We start from the raw sequence: 25589 nt of genomic DNA, 5'->3' as shown, positions 1-25589 counted from the left end.
TGAGCCCCTCCATCCTGTGCTCAGTGTAAATAAAGCCATATATCCCAAAGACACCAGAGTCTCCACTGACCTTAATTCTTAGGAAACTGAACCCTGGGCAGGTGTTTGGAACTGCTGGAGTTGCTCACCGCTCAGAGATTGAGGTGGCCCTCATGGGCTGAGGGTTGTTGCCCATGTTAGCTCTACTCCGAGGAGACCCACTGAAAGTGATGGAAATGACTATATTACGCCCCATTAAAAATTCAGTGGGTCTACTCTTGAGTATGACTTAGCTGTATACAACCCTTAGTGTTAGGATTCAAAACTGGCTTTGCAATGATGTCTCTATTGAGAATTTCACTATTACCTGCCTAGCTCGGTTTTCCCTGTTGCTGCAATATGATGGTGAGAAAAGTCTGCAGTTGCCCCTCTAAGGTACAGTGATTTTATCTGTAGTAAGTCGGGCAAACTCTGGGTAAGGCATACCACAAATTCCGGATCTCAACCACCTGCCAAATCCTACTCCATGTCAAGTGTTTGCTTTCATGATCTAATTAGACAGCTGCTTCAAGAGTCTTCCATGAATTGACCTGTGATTACTTTTGAGTTGCAATCAGCAACATCATAATGTTATAGAGCAGAAATGCCTTATTCCCCAAAGTACCAGGAGGGATCTTTCGAGCATCATTTATAAATTAATAATCGTAATTTCCTTAAGGAGTCGTGATGATGTATTTGCCCTTCAATAGAAATATAAAAATGGGCTTTCACATTCCAGATCTGATAATTACCTAAGATTCAAAGAGAAGAGTATTTTAGACTGAAAACACTTCAGAGTGGAAACTATGAATGAAAACAGGCAAGATCCAAACACACTGGTGTTTGAAACCATTGGAGGTTCCCCACACCATGTAAGGAAGGTAGGACTGGCTGCAATTGCCCCCCTTCTTCCACTTGTTTAAGCCTTGTTCTGGGAAAGATAAGAACGTAGAAAGCTGTCTTATACTGAGTCAGACCATTGGCCCACCCACTGGCAGTGGCCTTTCAGGCAGGGGTCTCTCCTAGTCCTACCTGGAGATGCTGGGGCTTGTACCTGGGTCCTTCTGCATGCAGAACAGATGCTGTACCGCTGAGCTCTGTTCCTTCCCTATGGCCCTCACCCAGGCATGTGTGAGCAGCCAGAGCAATAGATGGAGGGGACACTGTCTGGCAGTCAAACCAGGCAATGGGGGGTGGGTGGGGGAGGGCAGGGCTGGTCCAATGGTAGCTCAGCTAGCCTGGCTATTGTTGCATTGCAGCAGAATTGTTGGGAAGAGTGAAGGAGTGTGTCTTGCTGTCAATTTGTTGGAGATCTTGGCCATAGATCTATATAAGGCCATCATTGCTTTGCAGCTTCCAATGTCCCTAAGGTGCCACAAGCCTCTTTCTTCTGTTTTTGCCCTGGTGGACTGATATAGCTCCATCACCAGAAGTGACTATTATTATTATTACTCCCTAATGAAAGGAAACAAAGGAAGGGAATGTGTGATGAATGGACACCTGTCCTACCCCCAGCTTGCACACAATGACAAAAGGGAGAAGATGGAGCAGCAAAGCTTCCACTAGTCCGACCCTTTCCTTCCAGGCAATTGTACAGATTGGGCCCAGAGGGAGAGGGCAGGGGTGACTAGCAACGAGGAGGATGGGTCACTCAGAAGGGATTTTGACTGAGGTTCCCCCTAAAACCTGTAGACCACTTTTCAATTTGCGCTCCCAAAGGGGTGAACAAATAACATGATTCCAATAAGTAAAACAGTGCAGTATCAAAATTGCTACACACACACACACACACACACACACACACACACACACTCACACCACCCATTCAAAACTCATATACATGGTTCCCTTCCACCCCCAAATCCTAGGAACTGTAGTTTAAGGGTGCTAAGAGTTGTTAGGGACTCTCTCAACAAACTACAGTTTCCAGGATTCTTTGGTGGAAACGTTAAAGTGGTATAAGAGGGCTTTAAATGGATGGTGTGGCTGTGACCATACTCACAGAATCATATATGAGAAATAAGGCAGCAAAAATAAAGCACCAGAGGGGGTTAAGTCCCGAAGTCATGGAAGCATAAAACTGTCTTTACTTGGTTACAAAATTATATCACTGAGAGGGATAAACAAACAGCTTGTAAAAGAGCTTTCCAAAGTTCTGGTGCTGCAACCAAGTAGAACCTTTTTCTGGTGAAAGTGAATCCATGATCCATTGAGGAGCCCATGATGATCTTCTGAACACACAAAATTCTTTGGAACCCCATCTGAAAAACACTTGCCTGTTGGATACCTGTTGGAGCAAGGTTATGAGATAATTTGGATGTCTTTGTGGGGTTTAGATTGCATGTTACTGTTAATCACCATCCATCAACAACAAACAACATTTTTATCCGGATGCCCTTGCAAGGAACTTGGGCACAGTCTCTTTTGCACCTTTCCCACCCTCACAACATCCCTGTGAGGTAGGTGAGATGTGAGCAACTGGCTCACAGTCACCTACTCACTACTGAGTAGGGATTTGAACCTGCATCTTCTCAAGTTTCTAGTCCAGCGCATCACACTGGCTCCTTCCAGTCAGATTTGTGCATTTCATTGCTTTATAAAGACAACTGGAGAAATTTGAGGGCCAAGCTAGATATGATGTTAAAATTGGCATTTAATATACAGGATTTTTTAAAAAAGGTTCAACTAAAGCTTTGGGGCAGGAACTGATAAGTACTGGGGTGGTAGCAGGTCTCAAGTGGGGAATTTACTCTTTTCCTTCCTGAATTTTTCTTCTTCTCTGGAGCTGCTATTTGTCATGACCTCAGAGTCCAGCAGTGATCAAGGCTCAAAGCTGGAGGGCTTACGAGTCTCCAGCTACAGAGGAAGACTAGATTCAGTTTTGAGTCTGTTCTTGGAGATCAGGAGATCTCCCCCCCGCCCCGAGCTTGCCAGACAGGAGCCATTCTCTACTACTAGGGCCTGTAGTCAGAGCCAGGACTTCCACTAGCATCTTTTCCTGAGCCTAAAGAATCCAGTGCCTCCTGATGGTCACTGGTCCAGCAGTGTAGAGCATACACTGGAAGGGAGGCGATGGAATGGAGGATGAGTGCCTGTCTTCAGGCCAGAGGGTAGGCCCTTTAAGAAGTTATCTACAAGAGGGTGGAGCCTGGGGGAGGTAGTCTGGGAGCAGAGGCTGTAAAAAGGCTGTCTGCTCACTTGATGCTGTCCGTGGTTCTGCAACTCCTGACCTGACTTGCTCAGGGGGACACAATACTCTATTGCAGGCATAGGCAAACTCGGCCCTCCAGATGTTTTGGGACTACAACTCCCATCATCTGTAGCTAACAGGACCAGTGGTCAGGAATGATGGGAACTGTAGTCTCAAAACATCTGGAGGGCCAAGTTTGCCTATGCCTGCTCTATTGGTATTCCCTCCCCCCCCCCAGCGCAAATATTGGCTTTGGGATTTTCCCCAAGTCTGCAGCAGAGGAGGAAGATGTTAAATCACCCTTCCACCCCTGCTGTGACCCTGATAATTATCAGCTGCTACTATCAGGCCCCAAGTTGACACTGTTTGCATTTTTAAAAAAGAACTCTGCACATTACATGCAAATACACATTTAACATCAACTCTACTTTGGCTCTGAGTAGTTGTTATGTGCAATTGCTAAACATGATCTTCACAAGCAGAGGCAGTATACCTTTGCATAGTAGACACCAGGGACACAATAAGGCAAGGCGATCCATCACCTATATGCCTGGCTGCTTGTGAACGTGTCAGAGACAGCTGATTTGTCCCTGTCAGAAACAAAATGTTGGGTTAGATGTACCTTGGTCTTATGCAGAAAATAAGGAGATCAGAGCTGCTTTTTAGTCCCAGTGATCCTGTGAGGGAGAAGAGGCTACAAAGATAGCAATTTGCCGAAGGCCACCTAGCAAGGTGTGGAAATAAGAAGGGATTTGAACACAGCTCTTCTATATTCCAAACTCAGCACTCAAATGATTGCATCACATGCCTCTTTTTAGTAAGACCTCTCCCAGTAAAAATAGGGAAATGCATATTTTCTTTTGCTTTCCAGTTCTTTGGTATGCAACATAATAATCGTGTCTCATATCACAATAAATCTCCCCAGACAGCTTGATCACTGAGGTGGGTAGGGGAAAAGGTTTATGACAGAAAGTAGATATAATATTTGGGTTTGGAACTGGGTTAGCTCAGTTAGGAATTTAACTGGGAAGCCTCCCGTCTCATTCTCTTAAATACACAAACATTTCCCTATTAATAAAATGGGGATATTCTGATACAAACTAAGGATATCTTTTTATCTCTCTTGAGCTGAACTCTACAGCTAAATGAAACACTGAATCCTCTCCTATTACTAAGTCACTGGCTTACATCTACTAACAATTCTTAAAAAGATAGATGCAACCCCTTTATCATATATTCCTTTTGTTCTAAGACATGCAGAGCACTGTAACAAACCTGACAACTAGGTTTGACTGTATGACATACATCTACATTAGAAGTATTTTAGTCAGATGTGCTTTCAAATGCTACAAAAAGACCTACAGGAGATACCCTAGCACAGGAGTTCCCAAACTGTGGTCCATGGACCAAGCTTCACTCAGGTGCGTCTGTAGATTTGTGGTTGAAGACGGGAGATGGCACATCCATTGCATTAAATATCCAGATTGATTTTTGATGGTATTGTTATTGCTTCTTTTATTTTGCAATATCTTACAATAAAGAAAAGAAGCAATAAAAATACATTTAAAAGCTGTACAGCATCTAGTACAGAGCATTTCAGTTGCTACAATACGCAGAACAATCATTAAGATTGTCAAGTGGTCCGTTGGGTGTGGAGGAAAGTTTGGGAACCACTGCCCTAGTAGATGCATTTATTGTTTTACATTTCAGGGGGAGAAGAACAATCTAAAACACAAAGAAGAATGTGCAGGTAAACTTTCATTCCCCCCCCCCCCTGTAAAAACAAAATCCACAAGTAGAAAATAGATAAAGTTTTGTTAAGTATTATGGGTAGGTGGGTGATTATCATTCCAGGTTATCACCCTTTCTTAGTCTTGAAGGATTCCTTCAGAAGCACAGGTCAGGAATCATTGCCCTTTTACATTATTCTGTTGAAAAAAGTCTGATAGTGTTCCGTAGAGGTTTTCAGTAAATCCAGTGGGACCAGTGGAATAGGGATGTTCTGTTCACACACAACAGTTTCGTAGGGAGGGGCAGCTTCCATTGGGAATGACGAGGATAAGGAAATGGAAGGGATGGGTTGCGGCAGGCCCTGCAGTCCGACCGAATACCCAGCATCCCTTTCTCCTGCAGCCCCTGGAGTCACCTCTTCTTCCCAGGGAATGTTTATAGCGGAGTCATTCCATCGACAAGGGTCTATCAGGGAGTAAGGTGGAGGGTCATCTGTAGGAATACAGATTTGCACAGCTCCAGGCCCCACACATTCATCATAGCTGAAAGAAAACAGAGCCTCAGGTTAGCTTTGCTGCATAAATATCAGAGGAGAATTGTGCTTACAAGAGAAGAAGAAATGACAAACAGGGAGAAAAGTTTTAGCAGATGGCCTATCTATTCATAGCACTTGCTCTTAGGGATAGAACTGTCCATTTTCATTTTTTTCCAAGCTTAAATTCATTTCTCCATATTTCTACAGCAATTTGTAATTTTAAAAAAATTCTCATGAAAATGCAGCAGCATTTTGGAAAAAAAATATCCCAATAATCACATTTTTGTATGCAGTTTTACCTAATCTACATTTTTTTTGCAAAGCAATGTTCTCTAATATAATGCATTTTTTGTATGTTGTGTTCACAAATATATGTGTTTTTATGTACATGCATGTATATGCATTTTTGTACACATTGCAAAATTTGGCAAATCCTGAAGGATGGCTGTGTTATGATTCTATATTGTTTTGGAAAATGCAACTTTGGTAGGTTTGCCTTCAAATGTGATCTGTACTGAATCCCCACCCTCCAATACCAAGTCACAAGAAGCAGATTACTTCAGTGTTAGGTTAGCCACACTGGCTATACAAATATTACCTGTACATTTCATTCTATTGATTTCTGATGTTCAGGCTCTGTGTCCTGTTGCTTTTTAAAAACTAAAATGACACCATCTGCACAAAAGAGGGAGGTATATCAGCTGGGGAGAATTTCCTGAAACAGCCCAATGAGGACCACTGGAATGCAGGGCAGACTGTTGTTGGGGGAAACAGACTCCACACTGCAAGATTTTGCTAGAGGTCCCACTGATGAAAGTGATGTACGTATACACAGGAATGCAGTCTTAGGGTTATAATTCTTGTTTGAGCAATCAAAACCAAGCTGTTCTAATTCACTGCAGTCCATAACCTTGAGGGTAATGCAGGATTAATGCTTTCTGAACATACAAATGTTCACTCCCTGTGGGCTCCTGAGTAAGGAGTCTGCTTCATTGGTTTCTAATGCACAATTAAGGTTTCAAAAAGCTGTGAACACTGCTCAGATATACCTTTTGGAGGTAATGAAACATAGGATGCATTTCAGAAGCTGGCAATGACAGAAGGAAGACCCCTAGAGAAAGTCAGGAGTGGGGTGGGAGGATAGGATGAGGAAGTGGGGGGCTAGAGGAATACAAAGTTGACGAGGCAAGCATTTTTGCAACAAAAGTAGCTGGGAATATATTAGGAACAAGGATGCTGTGCCATTTCCTAAAGAGCCCACAATAAGAAGTTATCAAAGAGCCCATAAAAAAGGATCTCCAGAATTAGTTTCACTGAGGTAGAGGCTGTTATCTGTGTGAAACATGCTAATTTAGGTTCCCTACCCCAACCCCCAGGACCAGTTGACAGAATGGTAGGTTAAATGTCCTTCACTGTAATTTTAAAGAGATGATGGGATTCTAATAACCCTACAATGAAAAGATGTCAGATTTCCATTAGAATTGCCTTTTTAAAAAACAGCATTGCGTTATAATATACATGTGTGTGAGAGGTGGATGGGAGTTGCTGCTTCCAACAGAACTGTTGAATATCTCAGAACTGAATATCTCAGTGACGGAGCACATGCTATGTATACTGGCAAGGTCTCAATCCATTGCCCAGTGGTGGCAGCTTCCCACTGGGACTGGTAGGGTGGAGGGCAGGGAGCCAGAGCCAATGGCAGGTGGGGCAACACTGAGACTATAAAGGCAACACTGAGACTAAGGAGGAGGCTGATGAGCAGTGCCACTCTCTGGGCTGGATGTAAGAAAGGAGGCAGATATATGGGGAGCTGGCTGGGGGCACACTGAGGTTGGTGGGGCTCTGCCCAATTGGCCCCATGGACCAGCTTCCATTGCCATGACATTTCCAGGTAGGTAGAATAATAGAACTGAAGAGCTGGAGGGGACCCTGAGGATCATCTGGTCCATCCCCTTGCAAGGTGATGAGAAAGACCTTTTCTGCCCAAGAGCCTAGACAATTGTTTCAGTCTATGGCAGACAGTGTGAACTAGCTGGATCAATGACCCAGCACATAGACAGCTACTATATATGTTCATAGCAGGTCCTGATTCCAATCTTGGCGGCTTGTAGTAGCAGTGTGATTTGTCATGTCTCAGTGGAAGCGACTTTACCACACACACACACCTAGGCAACATGAAAGAGCTTACTAAACAGGCTGAAATTCGTAAGTTTTGATCTTGAGAACACAGAAGAGAGAAAATTTTGAAGATGCTCCTTTTTACACAGGCATCCCCTTGATCTTTTGATGCAAGTATCCTATTTTAATTGCTGTGCTCTTTTAATGGGATTGTTCCATTGCATATTTTAATTACGGATGTTTATATTCTAACATGTTAATGGGAATGTTTTATGGTGCGTTTTAATTATGGATGCTTATATTCAAATTTTTGTGTACTTGGTTGTTATATTTGTAAACTCCTTGGAAGCTTATTCTGGAATTAAGCAGTATATAAACAAACAAACAGAAAACTTCTCATGCAACTAGTAAAGGGAAATTATGATAACCAGAAAGCACATGGAGCATGCTCTAAGAAGTTGGTGTGTGTGTATGTGTGTACAGCATACAAAATCCAACTCCACTTGGGCTCAAACCAGACCTGAGATCCATAGTCAGGATCTCCTCCATTTCTGGTAGCATAGAGCTGAGAAATCCTAGAGAACTGGTGAGATCTACGGAGCATCTACTCTCCAGTCACACAAATGGGAAGGATGATCCTGACGCTTTTTGAAGTACAAGCTAAGAAATGACGTTGATGTTTTCCGGAAGGGCTTATGTGTCAGGAAAAAGCAGCAATGCAAAAGCCAGCTGCAGGTGGCTGGAATGCAAAACAGGATGTTGTGGTCTGGAACTGTACTGGTGGGAAAAAGGGGCAGTCCATTCTCTGTACTGAGCACCGGATGTTAGCTCAGAGTGTCATCTGACCTGTACTGGAAGTACAGGGGTGGAGTTGTGACTCTACTGCTGGAGTCTGGAGGGTACAGACACGTTTTCTCTGTACTGCTGAATGACAGGAATAAAGACATGTAAATAGGACTCCTGTCTGTCTTTCTTCCCCTCCCTGGGGCAATGCAGGGAGGGAGAGAAGGAGGAGGGTGTGTTCTCCTCATGTCTGAGGAGGATCGCCGATTGATGACCTTGCCTGCCGGGAGACACAGACGGGAAGGTCAACAAGTATCTCAGTCAGTTGCCTGGAGTGTGTGAGGCCAGTTACCTCTGACTGCGAGCTGAGATACTGACATTATGTGCCAGGCTCACTGTCAATGGCCAGTTCGCATAGGTAGTAACAGCCTAGGACAATATTACAATGATGAACCGAACAAGGCTTCAAAAGGCTCATATGATAACCTTTTCATTTCACAGTGGTAGCAGGGAGAAGAGGAAGTCAGTGTTACTCAGCGTCTTGCTATCTTGCCAATAAAGTCAGTGGAACAAAAGTTATTGTCTGAATCATTTTTTGTTTTGTCTTCAGTTTGGATTCTTTTCATTACTGTTCTTTTGCTGAGTTTTAGCTGCATTTGTCATCTGTTTCTAAGGCAGAAGGAATGAAACAGTGAAAATCGTTTTTACTTTTGCATAGGTTGGTTGCAGAATGTGGGTTTTCAGATTTTGAATTTTGGGACTGGGAATTGGGATGGATTTTATGCTACAGACTTTATGATGGCAGTTTTATTTTGCAGGTTCAAAGATCTCACTTACACCATATATTTAAAGGACTCATATCACTTTAACAGCCATGGTTCCCACCCCCAAGAATCCTAGGAACTGTGGTTTATTAAGGATGCTGACCTTACAGAGCTACAATTCCCAGCACCCACAATAAATTAATAACCAGAATAATTCAAGACTGTGATATTAGAGTGACTTAAAAGTATTGTGTGGATGTGACCTAGATGTTGCTGGACTGCCAACCCCCAATCAGCCACAGCCAGCATGTCCAATGGTTAGAGATGATGGCAGCTATAGTCAGCAACATTTGAAAGGGTGTAGGTCCCTAAGCCGGCTTTACTGAGACTCTAATGGAAACAGTTGTAACAGATGTCCTGGGAAGTTTTTGAGAATTTGAGACCCCTGGAAGCACTAACTGCACCAGCACAAAACAGAAACTATTGATGAAGGGCAGCCGGATATCATTTGAACCCTCCTTTACAACAACAACAACAACAACAACAACACCACTTTGCATCGGCCATTTTTAAAAAATACCTCTCACATCAAATAAATCTGCCATGCTCACAGAGATCCTGGGTCCATGAGAAAGCCATTAATTCACCTAAAGGGACGATTATAGATATCACTACCATCTAGTTAGGGTTGTCAAGACAAATTGACCGCATGGCTTCCATCTGATTGCCTTGTGAGCATGGCAGGATTATGATTTTTAAAAAAGATAAAGAAATAAAACTCAAATGAGAGCTGTGGCAATTCCCTTAAATTTAGTGTGAGAACCGATTAGGGATACATCTAGAGAGATAATCAAATTGAGTCCTAAATGAGATTTCAGTCATTTGTACATCAAAGCAATTAAATTATTAAACACCCCTAAGGCATCTTTCATAAATTAATTTCCCAATTAGAATTTTATATAAATAGTGTTTCTGCCCTAGACGTTCTTCAGAAACACACACACACACACACACACACACACACACACACACAGGCTCAGATTCATCCTGCAAACTGTTGAGTGGTTATCTGTCTCTTGCAAGGGCTTAAACCCTAGAAGATGCTAATTCTCTGCCATACAATGACTTCGGTCCTGTTTCAATACCTGCCACTTTAGCATTCCTGGAGGGATCATTTCTGGGTGAGGACCTGACAGCCCCATTTAGTTATGCAGTTGCAGACCTGAGAAGCAATGTACAGTTTGCATTGCATGTACAAAAGTGGTGAACTGGCCCTTAGATGTTTGGCTAGTATTACTTCATAAAATGGAGGGGATCTTAGCAAAATTGAAAAACAATATTGCAATTCGGTACAGTGGTGCCTCGCAAGACGAAATGAATTCATTCCGCGAGTTTTTTCGTCTAGCGAATTTTTCGTCTTGCGAAGCACGGTGTCGGGAAAGTTTTGGAAAAGCTTCAAAAATCACCAAAGTCTTCAAAAACCTCAGAAAAGGCTACCACACCGCGTTCTATGAGTTGCTCCTTGAAGTCAAGTCGCAACTGTATTAACGGTGTTAAGAAAAAGGAAACAAACTTGCAAGACGTTTTCGTCTTGCGAAGCAAGCCCATAGGGAAATTCGTCTTGCGAAGCAGCTCAAAAAATGCAAAACCCTTTCGTCTATCGAGTTTTTCATCTTGCGAGGCATTCGTCTTGCGGGGCACCACTGTATTAAAACCCTACTCCCTGCATATAACACAAAACAAACTCTGGGTTTTCAATTTTTGACCTGAGGATGTCAGTAATGAACGAATGAATAAATAAAGTAGCGTGTGTGTGTGTGTGTGTGTGTGTGTGTGTGTGTGTGTATGGCTTTTTCATTACTATTTGATGCTGCTCTGTTTCAAATCTTCATCTTGGATCAGTGGAGTGAAAAACCAATCACACAATTCGTTTAAGAATTCAAGCTGTCCAGAGGAGACAAGTCAGCTTGCCCTTCTCATACGATAACAGCTCCAACTGGATATCTATTCATTCTAAAACTGTAGTTAAATAACTGATTGTGCTTATTAATCGATTCATCAGACAGCCATGAATTACACCATTCAGCCTTCCTCTTTTGTTTTTCTTGCCCACCTCTGCCAAAGAGAATATGAGACACAAGGCATACCTCTTCTGCTCTGTTGGTGATTTGGAAACTATGCATTCAGTTTCCACCTTCAGAAAACTATTTTAAAAATCCATTTCTTACTCATCAACTTCTACAACATAATGCTTTCATCCATGGGAGCACTTTTGAAAAGCATTCCTTTGGAGGAATATAGGTGGGAAATATTATATTAATTTATTATTATTATTATTTTAAAAACCCACACCATTTATTTTTAGTGAATGAAAAAGCTACGGCTGGCAGAAAGCTAATGCTATTTATTCATTAAAAGCAGCAGGGTGGATTCTCAGATCCCATAACATGGAAATCCTTCGGTACAATCCAGAGGAAGTTGGGAAGGGCTGCTTTACATGGTACTTGCTCTAGTGAAGCTGTATATACAATGCTTATAGTCACAATGGCTATGTTCTGCCTTCACTGTTAAGAGGCAGTAGGCCACTGAACACTGAACTGCCTACAATTCCCAGAGCTCCCTGGGAAAAGAGGGATGGATTGTTAAACCACTTTAAGAACTGTATCTCTGTGAGGGGAAGAAGTGTCTCCTAACCACTCTCAGCACCCGAAACAATCTTCAGTTCCTAGGATTCATTGGGGGTAAGCCATGACTGTTGAAAATGGGATGATACGGCTTAAAAAATGTGTAGTGCAGATGGTTACTTGGAGGCAGGGAGAGGGGCAGAGAAGGAAAAGAAATGACATAATCTTTTTTTAAAAAAAGAATAGAGGTGCACTGGGTGTAATGTGTGGGTGGTCTTTGCCTTTGCCCGAAATAATTCTGGGCCCCTACACTGTTCAGACAGCCTCATTTTTCAGTCCTTTTAACCCTGTTCTACAGTGGTACCTCGGGTTACAAACGCTTTGGGTTACAAACTCCTCTAACCCGGAAGTAGTTGCTCTGGGTTGCAAACTTTGCCCCAGGATGCAAATGGAAATCGCGCGGTGGCAGCAGCGGGAGGCCCCATGAGAGAAAGCACGCCTCAGGTTAAGAATGGTTTCGGGTTAAGAACGGACCCCCGGAACGAATTAAGTTCATAACCCGAGGTACCACTGTATTGGAGAGCTAAACGAGAGAGACCATCTATTATCCTGACAAGTTGCTGTAACTACCGTGTGCTCAGCAGAAGAGCAACAAATGGAAATCTATAAAAGGAAGATAGCTACAGGCACCCCAGTTATTTATTTATTAAACGTCCATTCTCCCCGCTTTCTGCCGAAGGAGTCCAGGGCAGCAAAAAAACAAAATAGCAAAAGATACAATTAAAACAAAACAAAAAACAAAACAAAAAAACCCCAAACCAGTTAAAAACATTGAGTGGTATCTGATGCTAGTCCTATTCAGAGTAGACCCACTGAAGTTAAATGGGTATGGCTAACCTAGGCTCTGGTTCCTCAATTCTGAGTAGGCCTTAGATGGATTAAACCTATTAAAAACATTTGGGGGAAAAAGTTTTTTGTTTCATTTAAGTTCTTAAAACAAATTATACAAATATAATGATTTAATAAATAAAATTGTAATAATTTAATATTTTCAATTATTGTATTTTTTTATTATAGCCAATAATTTCAAGGTTGCCAGAATCTTGGGGAGTGTAGTTTACCCCACACAGAACTACAGCTCTTAGCACCCTTAACATGTCATGGTTGTTAAAAGTGGTATAAATGTGTTTCAAATGCACCATGTGACCTAAGTCCCACTCCATCCCTGAAACTTGCCTTTGCCCTCATCACTGCTCACAGCTCAGACTTCCACCTGTAGGTCTTTATTGCCTTCCCATCACCTGTTTCTCCCACATCATTTATAGCAGCCACTGGGGTTTGGAGACCCTGTCTGTGTCTCTCACCCACACTCAATGCTGAGAGCATATTCTGGTGGAAGAACATTGGGACTGAGCCCAGCAGAGCTCCCATTTCCACACCATTCATCCCAGTGATAGCAATGCATTCGAAAGGTGCTTACTGGGGAGGTGAGTCGGGGCAGGTGACATTGACCTGTGTCTCCACGTAAGTGCTGAAATAGAAGGCTGGAGGGAACTCCTCTATGCAACTGGATCTTAGTTCTCCAACTGAGCCGCCATAGAAGCATTCTGGAGCTGGAAGAAAGGAGAAAATACTGGTCCCATAACACTATAAGCAGACATTTTGTAGATTTAAAAATTATTTGTATGCTGCTTTTCAGACCTAAAAAACCCCCACACAGATTACATCTGCACCACCCATTTTTAAAAAAGCATTCTCATATTGCTTTTAACAGCCATGACTCCCCTCAAGAATCCTGGGAACTCTAGTTTTTTAAGCGTGTCAAGAGTTGTTAGCAGACTTCTATTCTCTTCACAAAGCTACAATTGATGAGTTTCCTGGGAAGAGGGATTGATAAACCATTCTGGATATCCAGACCCCTGCAGAGCATGTGTGACTGAGAGCTCTTGAATGGATGAAATTCTTAAATCATCTCTGGAAACTGGTGAATTGCCTTGGTCTCTATGCCTTTCCCTACCAACCCCAGGTTATTTTCATGCCACTAGGGTCTAATACACACCATACATTTTAAGCACACTGGTACCCAATGCTTTCCAAGTTATTTTGGCACCTGAGGCAGAAAATCCTACAAGCGCTTCTCCCTGGGAGTACAATGCAATAAATATAAGTCAAACAACCAATGATTTGTAGCCTTCCATGCCACCCCAAATCTGCCGCATCACTCCATCTAGTGGAAAGGCCCTGTTCAAACACACAAAGCCTGGCTCTGCCGTATCCAGTTTGCTAACTAAGCACGACAGCAACAGAATGAAAAGGGGCTGGTGGGAAAACACACTGGAAACGTTTGCAGAACATCTATATTTTTGAAGAAGTTATTAAAAAAAATCAGAACAGTCCTCTTACTGTAACTGGCATCCCTCCTCAGCTGGAGATGTTGAAAGCACCTATTCTTTCGCAGGCTGCCGATGATGATGGCCACGCAGGAAAGGAAGAGAACTGCTCCAATCACTACACCAGCTACCAGCACAGAAGAATCCGACATGCTAGTGTCAGCCTTGCCTTCAGTGAAGTGGGTAAACTCAGTGATGGGGATGGTCTGGTTCAGATAAATTGCTACACACCAGTGAGGAAGAGAGGAAGAGGGAGAGTTGAGGCAATACTACTGGTAGGGATGGGCAATCTGGTTTATTTTGGTTTCTCTCAGTTCTTAATTTTTCCAGTCTTCAGTTCAATTCTCCACATATCCACATCAGTTCATGATTTTTTTACATGAAAAAACAACTATTCTCTCGTATGAACTTTTGCATGCAATTTTACCTAATACACACATATTTTTTTTACCACTTGGGGATTGAACCTGTGACATTCTGCATTAAAAGCATCCTACCAATGAGCTACAGTCCATCCATCACCAGCTAAAGTCCATTCACTAATACACACAATTGTGTGCAAAGCAATGTCCCCCAATAATATGCATGTTTGTATGATATTTTCACAAATATATGCATTTTAATCCACCTTTTACCCCAGTATATGCATTTTTGTACATGTTACTTGGCTGGAGAATGGCACAGCAGAATTCAGAGAAGTGCCAGTTTCAAAGGATAGCTGTGTTTTGGTCTGCAGATTGTTTCGGGAAGTGTGGATTTTGTAGGTTCACCTTTAAATGCAAACTGAACCAAATTTCTCCCACATCCCATACTACAACATAGTAGGCCCATCTGCTCCAAAGAGCTACTGTTTTGATCAGACACACGAAGGAGCCCATGTTAACATAAAACCCACATCCCTATGGAAACCTAGCTGCTCACCAATGGGATATACCCAACAGGATGAAAATGGAGTGCACAAGTTCAGGGAAAGAGTGCAGTGAGGGGCAGACACAGGTTCATCACACCCAAACCCTCACCGGCCACTGGCAATGTTCATGTAACCAGGTGGAATTGACATCACCAAAAGGGAAGGTGTAAGGAAATTTAACTCCATAGGAGGCGATGGAAGAAGCAGAAACAAATTTTACCAAGTTCCCCCCACCCCACTGATATGTCCACAGTGGCACACGAGAACTCAGGATATGATGGATCTCAACAGCCAATCACAACACAATCCCTCATCCTTCGTGCTACACACCCTGTGAAAATAAGACCACCAGTGATGGGTTCTCTTTAGCCTGCTTAACAAAGGTGCCTGGGGAAGATATAGCCAAATATTCCATTTTGCAACTATGCAAATTTACTCACAAGTAATCCCATTGATGTTAATATTTACTTAGGCTGTGATACACTGTCTCCTGGGTGATTTGTAAGCTTCCATTTGCATTCCAATTTCACCTGTAATGTGCAGCTGGCAGCCTAAAATTATTATTATGCTAAGTCCCTGCATTAACACCCCATGCAGCAATTAAGAAATGTTTCCTCAGATGCACTCAAAAGGGATATATTTAAGGAAGTACGACACAAGCTAATAGACAGAAAATCTACCATTCCAGTGACCTTGACTAGCTCATCTGAGGCGAAAGAGCTGGCCACCCCTTGAGATCACTAACTCTGCCTCTTATTTCCATGCAGCTATCAGATAATGGCCTCCGCCTGGTGCATTGACATCCTTATTAAAGAGTCAGAAGGAATCAGATTGGATCACCAGCGGCCTGCAAATTGAGAATGTCAGGAGCAAAAAAGCGTGTCACCGCAAAGGAGCTCTGGAAATAAATCTTTTCAGATGCCTCTGGCTTCAGGTTATTATGTTGATGTCACAGTACCTTGTATAGGTGCTGCTTCAAATTAAGCAGGTAAACAAAACAAAGCAAAACAAAAAAACCCTTCCAATCTTCAGAGCCAGGGAATCTTTCATCAAGATGATAAATATTGCTACAGCAAAACAAATCACTTGGGAGGCAAAGCGGCACATGGTGTATGAGGCTGCCCCTCGCCCCCTTTCTCCGGCAGAAAAACCATTCTGAACTCATGCAATCTTTTTTAACGGGGCTTCAGGTCCCTTTCCATAAACCATTTCCAGGCACTGCAATAATTCCAGTGAATAGGTCAGGGTGGCTTTGTTTGTTGACATCAGTAGTGGTTTCTGCTGGCCCACCTGAAGTCAGGAAAGAATATTCTGCCCCAAATTTTGTCCTGCGATTTTTCTGGGTTAATGGGGTTGCAAACAGATTTATTCTGGAAGCAATTAACACGGACATGAGTGCTAAACTTCTGCTAGATTTCCAAAAGTGGCTTCTATAGGTTGTGTGAAAGATCACATACAATGCAAAAATGATTAGGTTAGGAGACATAGGGAAAACGGAATAGTGGTGCCTGAATGCCTCTTTAGTTTTGTTCATCTTTGCTGTGCTGTAAGTAGATTCTGCCCTAATCTTCCCTCACCTCAAAGATCTCTGTTTACTTTCGAAATCACATACACATTGGTTTGAAAAAGTCCCACTCTAAAACAAAAACTCAGCTACCAAAGAGAAATAAAATCTACCCAAAGTGTTACAGGTTTTTTTTTTATGAAGTCTGCAAAATGAGACAGGAAGGATCATGTATGAATTTATGGCCCCTGTCATAATGATCGCTGGTGACATTAGTTATGGCCTCATTTCCTCTGACTCTGGCACTGAATGGCGTTTTGCTACTCTGCTGCATAAAAGATGGAACGCCGTCAGTGAACAATGTGTTCCTCAGCACGCTTTGCTAGTGCACCTATCTTTTTTAAAAAAGAAAGCGATTATTCACTATTTATTAGGCTCTGCAGCAAGGAATAAATCCTTGGCTCGTCAGTAAAATTCTCATGCTGTGTTTGCTGCATGTTCAATGTAAAGTCTCACAGTAAAACAAAAATTCAAATTGATTAAAGGATGAAGGAGAGGCAGAACAGCACTGCTAATTTATTCACCGTTCACTTTGAAGAAAAAACACCTTGAGCATCTATTGCAGAAGGTGGGGAATCTAAAGCTCAGGGGCCAAATGTAGCCCTCCAGGTGTCTGTCTCTGGCTCCCAGGACTCTATCTAGGCCCTGCCTGGCTCCCTGAGTGCTTTGGCCAGGCTGCAATGTGTCACTGAGTTCTGATCATGCCTCTTGCTTGTCTGGATGGAGGATAGAGAGGGCTATGTCAATCTGTGTATGGAGACACTAGCCTACTTTAGAAGGGGGGGGGGAATGTTTATTTATTTATTTATTTATTTATTTACGGCTATTAGCCCATAAAATATGTACAAATATAAAAGCACAGAGGCATAAGGACCGATATATTCGACACCAAAGGGTGAACACCACGGTACTAGGGTGGGTCAATGAGCAGAGCCAAATAACAGCTTGGGGCCCGGAGAGCTCCAAGGGACGGATCACAGAAAAAGGAAAAAACTGAAGACGAGGTCCGACATGCACTCTCATCGTAACTGTCCGATCAGTTTTGGTGTTGTTGTTGTTTTTTGGTTGTTTTTGTGTGAGAGATAACCGCGTTCAGGAATCTCGCCACCTGCAGAGTTACCGAAGGATCTGTATCCTGCAAAAGTAATGCGGCGTGTGACTCAACAGGCCGGCCCACCAAGCGCAGTAAAGCAGGACCTAGGAATTTAGTCCTGGCTATGCTATGTAGGGGGCAGTTGAACATTATATGTGGAAGAGATTCAACAGTTTTCCCGTCACACACGCATAACAGAGACACCAAACCCTTAGAAAATCTGTGGCTCAGCAGGTTCGATGGAAGGACATTGAACCTTGCACGAATAAATGCAAGTCGGTGTGGTACAGATGAAAGAGATGACATGTATGATGGAAGGCCAAGTGGTGGGGTTATTCCGTGATACCTGGGGGAGCAAACACCCCCACCCCAGGCGAGGTTGTGTTGATTTTCAATGTCTGCTAATCTTTGCTCTATAAGGCTTTTGGCTGAGCGTAAGTTCATCTTTAGGGAGTCCGCTGGGGAAATTCCGATGCTCAGGAGTTTGGCATGGATTTTTCCTACCCACGGATTGACAAAGTCGTCTCGCCAGAGGCACTGAAAAAGGTAATGGTCGGGAAGCCTATGCCAGCTGGACAGCCAGTAGCCAAAGACTCGCTTCCAGATGACGGTCTCCAAAGATGCAATCCTTAACTCCAGACGTATGGCTGCGTTGCTTACACACATGGGGAGTTTCAGGAGGCGACGGAGAAACTGATTCTGCAATGTCCCAAGCGATGTTAAATTGGACCCTGGGGCCCAGAGCGGGGCAGCATAACAGAGGGTGGAAACCACTTTTGCGTGGTATACCTTCAAAGCAGAAGGGATGTGGGAGGCTCCGTCGGCCGCAAAAAATTGGAGCAGAGTATAGAGTATTGTTTTCCCTTTGTTTAGTAGATACTGAATCTGTGGCTTCCAGCTTAGGTTGTAGTGAAAAAAGACTCCTAGGTATTTAAATTTGAAAACCTGTTCTAGTTGGACTCCATCTAACTTCCAGCTGTAAGTTTTCCGAGACCTGGTAAAGACCAGGACTTTAGATTTCCCATGATTAATAGTCAGATGGTTAAGTTTGCAGTAAGCCGCAAAAATCTTTAGAGCTCTGCATAAACCGACTCTAGAGTAGGAAAGGAGCGCTGCATCGTCGGCATATAGAAGCAGAGGGCAGCAAAAATCAGCTAGGCGGGGGGCATGGATGTTGGCTTGAGACTCATTCAGAAAGAGCCTCATGTCGCTAATAAACAAGTTGAAGAGGAGTGGGGCCAAAATGCAGCCTTGGCGCACACCTCTATTTATTGGGACCTCGTTGGATAGGTTTCCCGCCGGTGTGAGTCTCACTCTAGCTGACGACCCGTGGTGTAATTGAGTTATAAGCCATAACAGCCTTCTATCTATGCCCCATCTCTCTAATTTCTTCCATAGACAGTTTCTATGAAAGCGACACATAGGCGCCCCCGACTCGGGGCAGAATATTTTCTGGCAAGATGATACATAATTATCATATGGTCAGTGGTCGAATAATTGTTCCTAAAGCCTGCTTGCTCATGGCCAATCAAATTTGAGTCGTTTGCCCAATGGGACAGCTTAGACAGCAAAAATTTTGCATAGATTTTCCCGATGATAGACAAAAGGCTGATGTTCCGATAGTTCTCCGGGTCAGCAGGGGGACCCATTTTATGGACTGGTACGATCACGGCCTTCTTCCATGACCTAGGGATAAGCCCCGTAGAATTAATTGCATCAAAGACTTTGGCCAAGATTTCAGCCCACCACCTCGGTTGCGCAACAATAGCCTCAGCAGGGACTAGATCCGGCCCGGGGGCTTTGCCCGTTTTCAGATCTAATATCAAGTCCATTATCAGGTCTGGGTCGGTAGAGGGCCACAAAGGTAGATGGTCGGCTCGGAATTCCGTGGATGAGTTGGATTCCTCTGCCAAGGAGAAATATTTACTCAAGAATTGTTCCCATGTGGCCGCAGGGATAATCGTCAGTGGGTACTTCCTTCCTCTTTTGTTTACCAAGGCCCAAAATTCCTGTGATCTGCGGGATCTAGAGGCCGCAATCAAGGCTCGCCAACGCTTTAGATACCACTCACGTTTGGCCAGCTTTAAAGTCTGTTTGTATGCTCTTTTGGCTTGTAAATAGGAGGATGGTAAAGCCTGGGCATTAGAGTTTTTATATTCATTATAGATAGAGCGAAGAAGGGATCTTGCTAGCTTGCAAGAGGTGTTAAACCAAGGGGCCCCAGCACTGCAATGCGCCACTTTCGCCTTCTGAGGAGGTGATGTAAAAAAAGTGGTAAGGTTTGTTATAAGAAGGTTAAAAAGTTTCAAAACCGAACTGGAATCTTGTAAATCAGTAGTTATTTGAGGTAGGTAGGCAGTGATTTCCCTATGGAAAAAATCCTGGTATTTTTGGGCCACAGCCTCGGACCATTTGATCCCTCTTATTTTGATCGCTGATGAAGTTTCCAGAAGGACTGAGTGTTTATAGTCCTTCTGGCACCGGAACAATGACAAAGTGGTCACGATTGGGAGGTGATCACTGAAATGTTGGTTTTCGACTTGGAAGGAAAGTACACTAACGGCCAAATTTGCGGAGATCAAGAAGTAATCGATAACACTGTTAGATGCTGGTCCCAGGTGAGTGAACTCCCCCGGTATATCGGGGGGGAAGGTGCCGTTCAAGAATACTAAATTCAGGCGAATGGCCATTTGATAAAGGGTCACTCCAGCTTTGTGGGGGGGGGGAATGTGCTCATTGCTCTGCCCACTCTTGCCTTTGCCCACTGCTAACATGTGGCGTCCAGAAAGGAATGTGATACTTGAGCCGCGGAAGATTCTCTATTCCAGATCTGTTGCCTAAAACTCTTTGTAGCAAAGCCTCTGGTACAATGAGTAACTTCAGAGAAATCCAGAAGCGAAGAATGGATGGCAGATAAAAACTCCAGGTAAGAAGTCGCCTCTGCCTTATATTTACTATCTGAGATGTCTGAGGACTGGGGCATGGCAAATCTCACCAAATGATTTTCAGCTGTGCCCCCTATGCATGTCCTCTCTGCATTCCTTATACAACAATATTGCCCCCATTTGATGTATTAAGAGTGCCAGCTTCCCCTCCTCCACCAAGCTGCATGCTGGGAGGATAAATGTAATATTTCCTCTCTAGTGCTGACATGACGGTTTCTTTAAATATTTTTACCAATGTTGAAACTGGGTAGTGTCTGTGATGTGCAAAATGTCATCCTGACTCACTGCAGCGGCACACCGTTGCGTCCCCCCCCCCCGACTCTGACTCGTTTTGTTCTAAAAATATGTGAGCACCAAAAATAAGCAAGTCAACCATTCTAACAAACCTGCTCTACTTGTTTCACACATATATAAATACACACAAACACATCTTATCACAGGCTGTTACTGTGATGGGTTACCAAGCCAACATTAATGTGGAAAGCAGATTGTCACCAGCTTTCATTACAACTTTGATTAATCATCTATACACCAAGATGCACATATTGTTACCAGTAACGTTGCTGCCACAACCTGCATGCTGAAACAAGATCTGCTCTGTAAAGGGGGAAACCAGCAGGAAGTTTTCTCTCTGATCCATAACTGAAGATTGAACTTCCTTGTTATAGGATCAATGGCCAACCAGAGGCCTCAAGGAAGATGTGCAGGTAATAGACCCCCCTCTCCCACAATAGTTCTTTAGAAGCTGGTCTTCAGTTGCTTGTATTGCATTGCTAGAGATTGCATTTAACAATCTTGACCGGTAGCCTTAACCTCCAACAGTGTGGATGGCACTTAGTCTTCAGATGAATTATTCCACGGATGTGCAGGAAGAATTTGTGTTCACAAAATCAGAAGGCTGCTAGGAGGAGGAATGCTTCAGGAATTTTATATACGTGAACTCCTAAATGTAATGGTCTGATCTGTAATTTCTAGACTAATGTGCAGATCAGAATTCAGCTGTCCACTGGATTTTGCACTTCTCTGAATGTGCACTTGGATGCAGAAATGCTTCTGAATACCAGCTGCTGGAAACCACAGGAGGGGGGAGGTCTCCTTTTCTCAAATCTTCCTTGTGGGTTTCCCACAGGCATCTGGTTGGCCACTGTGAAAACAGGATTCTGGACAAGATCCCATTGGTCTGATCCAGCAAGCTCCTCTTATGTTCTTAGGTTAAATGTTTAAACACCTTGCAGGTTGATGTAGAAATGGAGTAGTATTATGGGTAGGAACATGCAAGCCAGAAAGAGTGACATAAGCCAACAGCAGCCAATGGTTACATCACCATTCACAATACACAACAGCCAATGGATGAATGTGAATATATTATTAGATGTGCATACTAAACATGCTTTATTGTTTTCAGACCAATCTGTACACCCTGAGGTGGAATAACATACACAGTTAGCACTAGACAGGCATCTGCTACAGTCAGTCTTCCATAGCCAGATGCATTTCTACCAAATAGCCTTCCTCAGTGGCAAACCAACAAACCTGAAGAAACCGCTTGACCACAAACCTACAAGAAGCCCTTGTGAGGCATGCTCATGTTTTTGATATGCTGTTCTATCTAATTCCTTTCCCCAATTTTTCATAAGTTAAAGCTGTGTTGTATTATTGTGCCAAAGTACATTCCTGATCTTATCTCTCTATGGCGGAGGATGTACTTTGGCAAATATTCTGGAGCTTTATTTTTCCATATTAAGTTGCTCTTGGCCCTTTGAAGTAGTACTGTGTTTGTTTCGTTTAGCTAAGAAGCGATTACTTTTGATGAATATTGCATGAATGAAATTAGAGAGAGAAAGCTGATCTGCAATTTTTGCCCATGTATTCCCTAACTCATAAGTTCATATCCTGTGTCATGTGTCTGAGTCCTCTATTATATCCCTTTTATTTGTTTTTATGCATTTCTATACTGCTCTTTTATTGGCTTTGGGTTATGTTTTTGTTTTAATGTTTTAATGACACATTGTTTGTTTTTTAGACTATAACCATGTAATAATTATTTTTTTAACATTAAGCGGTTTATAAATGCTTTTAAATAAATAAAATGAATGTCATGGTTGAGGTAAGGATAGTGTTTCAGCAGTTTCACTGAGTGCTATTTATTGCATTCTACCCTTTATCTTGGTCTCTGTTTATAGTACAATTTTGGTTGGTGTACATTCCATAAAAATTTCAAAACCCCATCTAATATCGCTGTGAGGGTTTAAGTAGAAGTCTGAAGTTATTTCTCCCTTCGCTGAGCTTCAGAGGTTAAAAGGTTTATGCTTTACCTCATCATTTATTAATTTTCATCACCAGATAACCCAAATAACCTTCATTTTGTGTGATCTAAATTACTTTGCATTTTCTCTTGGGCTCAGTCCACTGGGGAATTCGCTTGCACAAACCCCATCAAAACGGCTGAGCGGCTAAAGAGCGTAATAATCCATTTCTAGTGACTGGTGCCCCGAGTCAGCAAAGCCAGTTTTCAAGTTCTTCAGAATGCTACTTCAAACTGGATTTTAAACAAAACAATGTGGAGAGGAGGAGATACAAAGATATCTCTTGGATAAGCTCACCCCTAAATTCCAAAGAAAAAAATTGTACCCTCAGAGAGAGAGAGATCGAGAGAGATATCAAAGAAGGGATTTCTACATGAACCCCTCCACAAGCTGAATAAACACATGGAGCAGGCTTGTGGGGGACTCTTGCACAGATCATAATGTTCTCCTATCACCTGGATGTTCAAAGGATGGTTTGAAGGAATTCTATGCGCATACAGATGTTCCACAATGCAAGCAAGGACTCTGCCCAATTAGAGTCCCTACTCAGGTGGACAAACTCTACCCACAAAACATGTGGATGCACACAGAGCTGCATCCAACATTTGTAGAATGCAGACCTTGGGGAGCACGACAGTGGGCAGGGCTAGATGGACCACACTGCACTGTGACCCCCACATCACACTTTCTTTCCCAGAGCCTGATGATACACAGAAGGAGGGCAACTAGCAGCCAGGACAGTTCTTTTTGCTGATGAGAGTTGTGGTCCAGAACATTTGGCGGGCACAAGGTTGGGGAAGGCTTCAGCCATGTTCTCTGAACAACAGGCAGATGAAAACTACAGCTGAACAATTTTTTTAAAAAAATACAACCCACTGTGCACCAAAACCAATGCTTGAGGCACTGCAACACAACTCTAAAACACATTAGCTGTCATAAAAACACGAGAGCGGATACACAAAGCAATTCAACTGACAGGGAATAAAATTATTTCAATACTGAACTAGAAATACCACAAAATTGAAACAGTATGTTCACCCTAAAGTAATATGTTCACCCTATAAAGACTGGGTGAACAACAACAAAAAGTTGTTGTCTGGTGCCAAAAATATATTAATGTAGATGCAAGAAGGTTCCGAGAGAGCGCATTCCATAGCTGAGAGGCCACAACCAGGAAGGTCCTATTCCTTGTAGCCACCCAACAGAGTGAGGGGGCACTTGAAGGAGGGCTTCTATTATTGATTTAGGGGGTAGCCAAGATACATATACGAAGAGGCTATCCTTTAGGTAGTGGGGGTCCCAAGTCATGCAGGGCTGTATTAGTCAAAACCAACACCTTGAGTTGGGTCCAGAAATGGATTGGGCATCAAAGAACTGCTCTGTTGATAGGCATGAGACCAGGAGTCGGCAACCTAAGGCCCATGGGCCACAAGTGGCCCATGGGGGTCATTTAACTGGCCCATGGACCCCCGCCGCCTGCTCAGTTGGCTCCTGTGCGCTGCACTAAACTGGCACAGGCCAGAGCTGGAACTGCATTCTGCGATGCTGGCCAGCTTCCCATTGGCTGCAGGAAGCTCCTGCAGCCAATGGGAAGTTGCACATGCCTCCTCTGTGCCAGAAGGAGCGCCGGAAACAGCATTTGCGCATGCATGCACACGCGTGCACTTCGGCCCACTGCAGGGTCTGCGGGACCGTGAACCGGCCCAAGCCACAAAAAAATTGCCGACCCCTGCCTGAGACGATCACATTTTCTATTATAAGGGAAGCTAATGCCATATATAAAGTGGCTACTGTATATGTGACAAACAGCAAAAGCACACTGGGAAGGGCAAAAATTATTACAAGTCACACTGGAGGATCATGCAGTCAATCCTGTGCATCATCTTTTCAGATATGATCACAACAACTTCCTATTTTTCAGGATAGGTTCTATCTCTATAGCCACATTCTTAGCTTCTGCACATGAATTCCCATGCAGGGAATTGTGACACTGACGACTAAATAAGGGCAATCCCAACTTCACCGGCGTGATCATATGACAAACCTGGGCCCTTCCTATTTGTTTTTGTCAGGGTTATTGGCTGCATTGTTCATTTATGCTTGTTCTGTTTAGCACCCAAGGGTCCTTTTGAAATTCACCTTCGCATCTGCTATGCATCAATAAGTTCTCTGCTCAACTGCAGTTTCAGCCTCCACTTTGTAATCAAATGCTTAATGAAAAGATAAGAGTGATCAACTTGAAGATGGCTGGGATAAAATGTTCACTTCTAATTAACAGTGACTCAAGGGCCATTCTAGGAAATGCTCCTGTTGAGCTTCTTTGTACATAGACTGAGACAAGCGAGTTGGAATCTTGTTACCGTGGAAAATTAATACAGGCAGCTTCTGGCAATCTAGGAAGCAACCAATCAGAATTCATATGAAGAGCCAGAAGAATTTCTGAGCCATTGCTTCTTTTTTCTTGTCCCCTGTAAGGGTGTAGTGCAGGGGTTGCTAAGATGGTGTGCTTCAGATGTTGTGGGCTACATCTCCCATCATTCCTAGCCAGCATGGCCAATAATCAGGGACGATGGGAATTGTAGTCCAAAACGCATGGAGAGCACGACAATGGTTACCCC

General features: G+C 43.2%; 1 protein-coding gene and 1 long non-coding RNA gene across 4 annotated transcripts in view; one reads left to right on the top strand and one right to left on the bottom strand.

Moving 5' to 3' along the window:
- Nucleotides 1-4981: 4981 nt before the first annotated feature.
- BEAN1 (brain expressed associated with NEDD4 1) overlaps nucleotides 4982-25589 on the bottom strand; it is a 47662-nt gene continuing 27054 nt past the window's right edge. For both annotated transcript variants that reach the window (XM_081203439.1, XM_081203440.1), the window contains exons 4-6: nucleotides 14167-14376; nucleotides 13244-13376; nucleotides 4982-5481 (exon numbers count right to left, since the gene is read on the bottom strand). In XM_081203439.1, the coding sequence (XP_081059565.1) occupies nucleotides 5127-5481; nucleotides 13244-13376; nucleotides 14167-14376 (698 nt within the window). In that variant the 3' untranslated portion in view covers nucleotides 4982-5126. The remainder of the gene's footprint in view (nucleotides 5482-13243; nucleotides 13377-14166; nucleotides 14377-25589) is intronic.
- On the top strand, nucleotides 14247-20634 carry LOC308592156. 2 transcript variants are annotated; one of them, XR_014010400.1, is made up of 3 exons: nucleotides 14247-14332; nucleotides 15831-16051; nucleotides 20549-20634. It is a non-coding gene; the product is annotated as an uncharacterized lncRNA (long non-coding RNA). The 2 variants fall into 2 exon arrangements; XR_014010401.1 differs by lacking the exon at nucleotides 14247-14332 and adding an exon at nucleotides 14353-14428.

Source organism: Podarcis bocagei (genome assembly GCF_964188305.1).
Source record: "Podarcis bocagei genome assembly, chromosome: 7".
In the NCBI taxonomy this organism is placed as follows: domain Eukaryota; kingdom Metazoa; phylum Chordata; class Lepidosauria; order Squamata; family Lacertidae; genus Podarcis; species Podarcis bocagei.
The sequence above is the reverse complement of the archived record's forward strand: the minus strand, read 5'-3'. Positions and strand labels throughout refer to the sequence as shown.